General features: G+C 42.3%; 1 protein-coding gene across 1 annotated transcript in view; it reads left to right on the top strand.

Moving 5' to 3' along the window:
* Positions 1-9,961, top strand: part of SBF2 (SET binding factor 2) — a 436,540-nt gene that overhangs the window by 418,884 nt on the left and 7,695 nt on the right. Inside the window, exons 33-36 of the mRNA XM_023509946.1 lie at positions 5,654-5,794; positions 7,135-7,368; positions 8,407-8,511; positions 9,238-9,431. Coding sequence (XP_023365714.1) covers positions 5,654-5,794; positions 7,135-7,368; positions 8,407-8,511; positions 9,238-9,431 — 674 coding nt within the window. The remainder of the gene's footprint in view (positions 1-5,653; positions 5,795-7,134; positions 7,369-8,406; positions 8,512-9,237; positions 9,432-9,961) is intronic.

Here is a 9,961-nt window from a genome sequence, read left to right as displayed (position 1 = left end):
TCTCAAAAAAAAAAAAGAAAGAAAGAAAGAAAGTGCTATCACTGTTTTAGGAGAAACATTTGACTCATCATAGTTTTTCCAACCATGGTTCCATCTGGTAAGAAGAGTGCCACCCCTTGGAGGCAATTTGAGTAGTAGTGAAGACCCTGTACTTTGAAGCAAACAGACCAGAGTTAAATCCTGGCACTGCCGGTTACCGGCTGAGTACCTCAGAGGAGTTAGGTACCTTTCTGACCCTCATTTTCCTCATCTTTAAAATTGATAGAATGCTAGCACCCACCCCTTAAGACTAGGATGATCACTGGAGGAAATAATTGTAAATTTCTTAGCACAGACACTAGCACTTAGCAAGCCCTCAATAAAGTTTAGACATCACTGTCATTGCTTAATTTTAAATAGCAGTAATTGTTGTAAGGAGTAGATTCCGAAAGTCAGCCTGGCCCTGTGAAAACATTTCCCAGGGAGATTTTACATTCTTATTTTTGTTATTGTTACTGGAAAGAGGGGGAAGGAGGATATTCATGACTATTTTTATTACTAAGATAAGCAAAAAATCAACTGTTCAGTACATTATGATGGAGTAATCCACAAAGAGGATTCTTTCAATTGCAAGAAAATATTTACTGATGTTCTCAGTCTAAAATCTGAAATCAGGAAATACTGCTTTCCAAGACATGCTATTGAAATCGTCTCTCATGATATTTCATACTTTTGTTAAGGGAAAGAGCACTGGTGAGACCATTTCTCACCCTGCTTATCCTTCCAGATCCTTGTTGACTTAGAGTTGTCACTTTTCACATCGCCATCATTAAGTGCACTGACCTGTACCTGAGGGGTTACATTGTAACTCAGCTTCATCACTGAAGGGAACAACATGTGCACTTACAGGTGTTTTGTCTCTTGGAGGAGTTTTTATTTTGTTTGGTTGGGCTTTTTGTTTTCATTTTTAAATAGAGCAGTTTGTTTTGCTAACTTAAGCTGATGAGCGAACTACCTAGCAGCATGCAGATAAGGCCAAAGACTGCTGTAGCAGAGGATGGTTCTCCTCCTTAAGGAAACAAGGTCAAGCACAGCAGTTCTCAGACTTGACTGAGCATTAGAATCACCTGGGCAGCTTTTAAAACTTCCAGCAATTCTTAACGTGCACTGACTTGCGTACGAAGGTTTCTAGCATTTCCTCATTAAGCATGAGACCGGTTTGGGGCCTAAGTTCATTCCTCTAATTTTAATCATATTACAGAAGCACTTGTATATATTCACCTAGTAGCTTTTCAGCATCGATGGTGATGATCTTTCAATTTCTCTTTTGATCTATTCATGATGTAATATTCTTTTGATATGCTTCCAGGATTCTGTTAATATTTTAAGATTTCTGAAGCAGTTTTCATGAATGAGATTAATACATTTCTTTATTTTCCTTTCTTAATGAGTTATTTTTATTGGATTTTTGACTGATATATTATTATTGCCTTAATAAAAATAATTTTACCTATTGAGGTTTTAATATATTTTTTTTTAATAAATTTTTAAAAAACTTTCCAACATCCAGGTAACATCCCCAACCAGGTAAATCAGAATCTATATCTATGGTGGTGGGGCCCAGACATTAACAGCTTTTAAAGCTCCGCAGGTGAGTCCACTGTGCTACCAAGGCTGAGAACCAGCCCTGATCCAGTGGGGAGAACACTGTACTAAGGGTCAGAAAATGTGTGTAACTTTGGGTAAATTACTTCATCTCTCTAAGCCTCAGTTTCCTCATCTGAAAAACTAAGTAAGGATAGCCCTGCCTGTCACATAGGGCTGTTGAAAGATTAAATAAGAGCAGCGCCTGTGGCTCAGTGATTGGGGCACCAGCCCCATGTCCCAAGGATGGTGGTTTCGAACCTGGCCCAGGCCAAACTGCAACAACAACAACAAAATAGCCAGGCATTGTGCTGGGCGCCTATAGTCCTAGCTACTCAGGAGGCTGAGGCAAGAGAATCACTTAAGCCCAAGAACTGAAGGTTGCTGTGAGTTGTGATGCCACGACACTCTACCCAGGGCAACAAAGTGAGATTCCATCTCTTTTTAAAAAAAAAAAAAAAGATTAAATAAAATGATGTGGATAAAAAGATTTTTGGTGCATATTAAAAGATTATGATAATTATCTGGAAATGTAATTCTTTTTATCCTGAATGCATGTTTTCTCTCTTAAGACACATAAATATGAAAATAAAGTTTAAAAAAAAACACATAAATATGCATTTAGAATCCTAGAAGTTAGTCTGAAGGTCCATAGATCATCTATCCAGCCCTCTCTCTATTACATCAGGGAAGCATAATTTTGTGTCCTTACTCCAGAATGTGTTGCCTACTTGAAGTGTGTCCCTGTAATGTTTGGGAAGACACAGTAATTATCAAACCTACACAGTGAAACACTGTTTAGGAACAGCTGTGGTAACTACTCTCTACCTACCAAGATCAAGAATTGGAGAGTAAGGAATTTCAACCACTGCTAGTGGAATTCATTAGTCATAATTTTAAAATTTCACTAGAAAAGCCTAAATACAATGAACTTTCCTGTGCCCTAAAAGATAAATGTGTTGATTATCACATACTGGCATATCGGACTTCACACTAGCTACTGATTAATTCAAACTGTTTTAAAGTATTCCCTGAATGTGTACATGCTGCTCTAAGCCAGCCATATGAGCAGTGTAAGAGAAGCCCATTGGACTTGGTTCTAATTACCAAGTGTTACCATGGCTGAGAAGGGGGAGGGAGTTCAGGTATTGCCTCTTCTCTTCTGCTTTCAGTTTATTGTCTCCCTGTCTGCAAAGGTGCCAGAGTCTATTCCAGCTAAGGCTGACTACCACAGGCCCTGCAATGTAATCCATGCCTCAAGGCCCCAAGTGGTGCCATTAAAAGAGGTGACTTTAAAAATCCACTCCAGGGATGGCACCAGTGGTTCAGTGAGTAGGATGCTGGCCCTGTATCCTACAGGGTGGCGGGTTCAAACCCAGCCCCAACCAAACTGCAACAACAAGAAAAAAAATAGCTGGGTGTTGTGGCAGGCACCTGTAGTACCAGCTACTTGGGAGACTGAGGCAAAAGAGGTTGCTGTGAGTCGTAATGCCACTGCACTCTACTGAGAGCAATAAGTGAGACTCAAAAAAAAAAAAAAAAAATCCACTCCAGGCCAGGTGAGGTGGTTCACAACTATAATCCCAGCACTTTGGGAGGCTAAGATGGCAGGATCATTTGAGGCCACAAGTTTGAAACCAGCCTAGGCAACATACCAAGACCTCATCTCTATTTTTAAAAATTCATTCTAACCCCTAGAGCAGTCTCAACTTTTGGACATTAGAGTCACTTGAATTTTTAAAATGACTTAAGATCTAGGTCAGTATTTTTTTTTTTTTTTAGACAAAACCTCAAGCTGTCCCCCCTGGGTAGAGTACCGTGGCATCACAGCTCACAGCAACCTCCAATTCCTGGGCTCAAGCGAGTCTCCTGCCTCAGCCTCCCAAGTAGCTAGGACCACAGGCGCCCACCACAACACCCAGCTATTTTTTGATTGCAGCCGTCATTGTTATTTGGTGGGCCTGGGCTAGATTCGAACCTGCCACCTTAGGTGTATGTGGCTGGCACCTTTAGCCACAAGTGCTGAGCCTATGTCAGTGTTCTTCAACCATTTTTATCTCATGGCACACTTGAACCTATAGTTAAAACTTTCATGCACATTTAAATTATGTTGATCAAAAAAAATTGTTTTAAAGAATATACTTACTGTGCTTTGAACTTCTTTCAACAATAATTTAATTAATGATCTTTAAAAATTTTTGTTTTGTTTTGTTTTTTGAGACACAGTCTCACTTCAAGGGCTGGGGTGTCTTAGCTCACAGCAACCTCAAACCCTTGGGTTCAAGTGAACCTCTTGCCTCAGTCTCCCAAGTAGCTGGGACTCCAGGTGCCTGCCACAACACCCGGCTATTTTTGTTGTTGTTATCTTTGTTGTTGTTTAGCAGGCTTGGGCCAGGTTCGAACCTGCCAGCCACAGTGTATGTAGCCAGCACCCTAAGCACTGAGCTACAAGCACTAAGCCTGATCTTTAAAATTTTCACAGCACACCTAAGATCTGCTCATGGTACACCAGTTGGAAATCACTGATTTGGGCCCTTCCCCAGAGATTCTGATTTAATTGGTCTGAGATGAGACCTAGGCATTAGGTTTTTTTGGTTGGGGGGGCAGTTTTGACGGAGTCTCACTCTGTCACCCTGGGTAGAGTGCCATGGCATGACAGTTCACAGCAACCTCAAACTCCTAGGCTCAAGCAATCCTCTTGCTTCAGCCTCCATGCAGCAGGGACTATAGACACCCACCATAATGCCCAGCTTGTTTTTCTATTTTTAGTAGAAATGGGACTTGGTCTTGCTCAGGGTGGTCAAACTCCTGAGCTCAAAGAATCTTCCTGCCTAAGCCTCCCAGCGTGTTAGTATCACAGGTGTGAGCCACCATGCCTGGCCGGCATTGGGATTTTTTCACTCAGAACCACTGCACTGGACCCTACAGTTAAAAAGGACCCCCATATATTATAGAATTTTGTACAACCTTGGGCTTGAGACATTCTTTTTTGATAAATTGATAAAATATGTGTTGATTTTTGACTAAATCATTTCATTCAAAGCAAGACAACACTGCTAAGAGAGATACTCTTCCTGGGCTTTTAAAGAAATACCTCTTACGGCTCGGCACCTATAGCTCAACCAGCTAAGGCGCCAGCCACGTACACCCAAGGTGGCGGGTTCGAATCCCCAGCCCGGACCCACCAAACAACAATGATGGCTGCAACCAAAAAATAGCCGGGGCATTGTGGCGGGCGCCTGTGGTCCCAGCTACTTGGGAGGCGGAGGCAGGAGACTCGCTTGAGCCCAGGAGTTGGAGGTTGCTGTGAGCTGTAATGCCATGGCACTCTACCCAGGGGGACAGCTTGAGGCTCTGTCTCAAAAAAAAAAAAAAGAAAAGAAAAGAAATACCTCTTACCTCACCCTGACACATTTTCCTCCCTATTAAAAACAAAGTGGGCCTATGTCAGTAATAAATTGACTATTTGAAAGGTAGAAAGTTTGCATCAGAAAATCTCTGAATTGCGCCCCTAAGTTCTGCTTTTATTTTTAAGTCACTCACGGATAGAGACCACACCCTTCTGTCATCCTCCAGAGTCTCAGTGACTATGATTTGCGGTATGTATAAACTGCTAAGCAAGAAGACACTTTAACTGGCTTCGTAATAAACAACCAACAACTTAAAAAAGAAACATAAAATTATGTTTTTAACTGAGTTTCATCAAATCTACTCTTAAGTCCTTCCATTTTCTCTTGAAAAATGTGTAGAATGTCACAGACCTCTGTGACCGTAGATGCAGATGTGGCTGCAGATGGGAAGAGAGTGCTGATCAACTGCCTAAGAAAACCTTATCAGATAGCTGGATTTGTTTTCCATATAGCTATGAAGTTCATTCCTGTCTTTCTCTTACTGTTATTTTTTCTAAGATTTCTGCATATATGTTGCTGTTTTTAGAGCCATAAAACGTATTCCACTTTTTTATCTGCCACATACATCATACTTTTAGGCATGTTGTTAATTTCTTTAACTTTTCTTTTGTTGGGTTTGTTTTGGATTTACAGGAACTTTATTTGATGACAAAGGAGACAAGCATGCCAAGAAAGGAATTTGCATTTGGGAGTGCATTGACAAGATGCACAGGAGGAGTCCCGTTTTCTTTAACTATTTATATTCACCAGTGGAAATAGAGGTAGAGTAAGAAATAATTCCTGCTTCATTCTCTGAATGTTTTGTGTTAAAAGTTTTCCTTCGTTTTAGTATCTCAGGCTGTCAAGCTTTTTAAAAAACATTTCACTAGGTTTCATACTAAAAGTTTGAGACACTATGGATTTGGCTGGTGATAAAAACAGAGATTATTCACCGAATTCTTGCCACAAAAATTAGGACCTGGCCCCCAAAACCTTGAACTTCAAGAGAATCAAAAAGCAAGGCAGCTTTTCCCAGGAAAAAAGAACTCACAGAATTTTAAAGCCCAACAAGGGGTCCAAGCAGAAGAATCTGAAATACCTTAGAGAGGCTCCTGCCCTGGACCCCAGGCACAAGACCCTAGTTTGGCCTTCGTCCAGCTATATTCTCCTCAGGAGTCCAAGAAGCTAAAGGTACGTGGGCAAGGAATGTCAGAGTACCCAGAGCACGGCTGAGATGTCCCTCCTTTGTCTAAGCCATGCTCTGGGTACTTTGACATTCCTTGCCCAAATTCATCAGGCTCCTTCTCCCTGAGTCTGTCAAATCAGTGAATATATCCTGAGGCCCAAAGGGTGGCAAGAAGTAGCTATTTGGCAGGGAGTGGACAGAGTTTGGCTTTGTGGGCTGTGGCCATTCATACCAGACCCTTAGTATATAAGATAGAGCTGAGGTGGGAGGATAAGGGGTCAGGCCAAGGAATCAGAGCTGGGGACAGCTCCCCCAGTGCCACCACTTCTAATATAAAATTCTGAGAAATACAAGAATTTTTTATTTGAACCTGGCCTTCCAGGTCACTAGAAAGTAGGAGGATTGGAACATGTTTTATTGAATAGTTTATCTTGATGTATAACTATAAATATTTAGGCATTTGGTAATTTAGGCAATTTATGGTATTTGAACCTCCATTCATACTTTTGCCCTAGACCATTGTTTTTCAACCTTTTTTATCTCATGGCACACTTAAACCTATAGTTAAATTTCTGTGGCATGCTTAAATTATGTTGATCAGTAAAAAAAAGAGTAAAAAAAGAATGTACTTACTGTGCTTTGAGCTTCTTTTGAAAATAATTAATGGTCTTTAAAATTTTTCATGGCAGGCAATACCTGTGGCTCAAAGGAGTAAGGCGCTGGCCCCATATGCCAGAGGTGGCGGGTTCAAACCCAGCCCTGGCCAAAAACTGCAAAAAAAAGAAAAAAACATTTTTGTCATGGCACACCAATGTACCGCCACATACTGGTTGAAAATCACTGCCCTATATCTTGCAAATGTCAGGGGTTGGTCTGTCAGTGAGCTTGGGGTACTTGAGGTCAAGATGAAACTATATTTCACTTTTCTTTAAACAGGCCTTAAAGCCCAATGTAAATGTCTCCAGCCTCAGAAAGTGGGATTACTACACAGAGGAGACCCTGTCCATGGGGCCTTCCTATGACTGGATGATGCTGACCCCCAGGCACCTCCCCTCTGAAGACTCTGACCTGGCTGGAGGAGCTGGGCCTCAGAGCCAGCGGAGAACAGTGTGGCCATGCTATGATGACGTCAGCTGTACTCAGCCTGATGCTCTCACCAGCCTTTTCAGTGTAAGTCAACGATGGACAGACCCACACGCAGGGGCACCATGGGCCCTAGAGGCACGGGAGGCCAGAGAAACCAGGCTAAGACAAGATTGGTTTACAGACTGCTGAACATGGTTCTTCTTGCCCTGGACTACCATTAGAGGTACTCCTAGAGTATGAATAAACCAGATTTGCTCCCCCACAATAGTGGGGGACAAAGCTTAACTACTGAAAAAGAGTCTCAGTAAAAGTAGTTTCCAACCTTACAAAGAAGCCATCAAGCAAGTGGAGCAATTTACTCCTTCCGGCAGCTTCCCAGCTGTGTGATGTGCCCAAGCAGCCTGAGTCAAGCGTAGGCAATGGCTTTTGTGGGTGCTTTACTTCCTCTGGTCAGAAGTGTGGGTAGTTGATGGCCAGATGGTAGTATTGCCAACCACATTTATGCAAGGAATATTCTGAAGCAAAACCATCCTGGCAGTAGCCACTCCGTAGAATGGTTTTGAGCCCTGGTATGCGTCAGAAAGTTCCTAAAGAGTCTTGTCTAGTCTTCTCTGATCTTCTGACCAGGCAGAGTATACCTTCCCAGAGGCAGCTGCTCTGATCTCTTGTTTCTTTGTCAAAAGGAGTATCCATTTCCTTGAGCATTTCTTGGTTCATTTTTTCCATATGGAAAATGAATCAAGGACAGACTTCTGATCTAGCTCATCTAATAGGGTTCACCCAGTGCTTAACCTTTTGCCTTGGCCATCAGACTTCCTATGGCTGCACACAGTTGAAGGTATTTGGGATACATGTTTCATATCTCATTGTATAAGCTATTCTGTGCAGAAAAGCCTGGGTATAGGTCCTAATAAACCATCTCTGCCACAGTGCAACACACCAACTAGAACTCCTACCATATTCCTGGCTGGGGAGACCTCTGAAGCTCATGTCCACCCATTCTCCTCAGCCATCCTCTAACCACGATATTCATCTGGGCCCAATACAGAAGCAGTGTGGCTCTGGGCCATGTCCTGATCTCTGCAAAATACTGATCTATTGGAGAATTCCATTTCTTTACAGGAAATTGAAAAATTAGAACATAAATTGAACCAAACTCCTGAGAAGTGGCAGCAGCTGTGGGAAAGGGTAACAGTGGACCTTAAAGAAGAACCGAGAATAGACCGCGTGAGTTGGCAATACCCCTTGCAAGCTACTTTTGAGGTTTTTGGTGCTAAGTCAGGTGGGGCCCACAGCCATAGATAACAGGACCCAGCTGGGTTTCTGGCCAGAGGGAATGGTGAAAAAGGACAAGTCATGCCCTGGGGGTCCAGGGCAGAAAGTTCCAAGTGACTGAATACTTTCTGAGTGTCTCACTTCACCGCAGTGACCTAATACTTATGTTTCAGCGCCCTGCATCCAGGAGAAATTACTAGGTTCTTTTCTATCTCGGTGCCTCTGCGGTTTCCGCTGATCTCTTACCATATAAGGGAGGAGGGGAATGCTAAGACCAAGTTTGCCCCAGACAAATAAGCAAAGAGAGAAATTAAAAATATTTCAAAGCAACAAAATATGCTACTTTCAGTTGTTCACAGTCACTTTTCCTGTTTGATTTAAGTAGCATTTATCATAAAAATATTTTAGAACTAAATACTCTCTGCTTCTCACACCCCATTTCTTATTTCTGATTTAAGAAACATTTACCAAGCACACAATATGTGCAAACATACCAGATACATTTGTTGATCCTCAGCAATGAAGTATGTTGCACTTTTTCTAAGATGAGTCCATGAACTTGATTGTCAGATCTTACATGTTTTTTGCTCTTGAGATAAATTTTAATACATGAAATTATTGCATCAGTGGCATCAAGTGTCTATAAAGCTTTCCTAGCTCCTGTTCTGTCTTTTTCAGTCCCAAAGACATCCATCGAGTTCCCCAAGAATTCTATCTACCAACCTACCTTCCTATCAGAAGAGGTCTGTGCTGCATCTCCCAGACAGCAGCATGGGGGAGGAGCAGAATGCCAGCATCTCCCCATCCAATGGAGTGGACCGAAGAGCAGCCACACTCTATGGCCAGTACACATCTAAGAATGATGAAAACAGGTGACCTGCTGACCCTGCTGGATGTTCTGAAGATTCTCCCTACACTGCCTGAGGCTAACCACTGGCCCTTCAATGTGTGTGCGGCTGGCGCCATAACCACTGTGCCACGGGTGCCCAGCCTCTCATGCAATTTGAAATGTCTTGTCTTTTATTCTTTGTTTCATTCTTCATATGGTTCTTTGAAGAAGAAAACCAAAATAACAATTAAAAATAATGCCAAGAGTGGCCAGGCATGTGGCTCTGCAGCTCACGCCTATAATTCTATAACTCTAGGCAGCCCAGGCAGGAGGATCACTTGAGGTCAGAGGTTCAAGACCAGCCTGAGCAAGAGCAAGACCCCATCTCTGTTAAAAACAGAAAAATTAGCTGAGCATTGTGGCAGGTGCCTATAGGCTCAGCTGCTTAGGAGGCTGAGGCAGGAAGATCACTTAAGCCCAAGAGTTTGATCTTACTGTGGATTAAGCTTACACCACAGCACTCTAGCCTGGGCAACAGAGTGAGGCTCTGTCTTTTTTTTTTTTTTTTTTTTT

Source organism: Otolemur garnettii, unplaced genomic scaffold, assembly GCF_000181295.1.
Source record: "Otolemur garnettii isolate 467f Iridium unplaced genomic scaffold, OtoGar3 scaffold00001, whole genome shotgun sequence".
NCBI lineage: Eukaryota > Metazoa > Chordata > Mammalia > Primates > Galagidae > Otolemur > Otolemur garnettii.
Note: the sequence above shows the minus strand (reverse complement) of the source record. Positions and strands in the feature narration are given on the sequence as shown.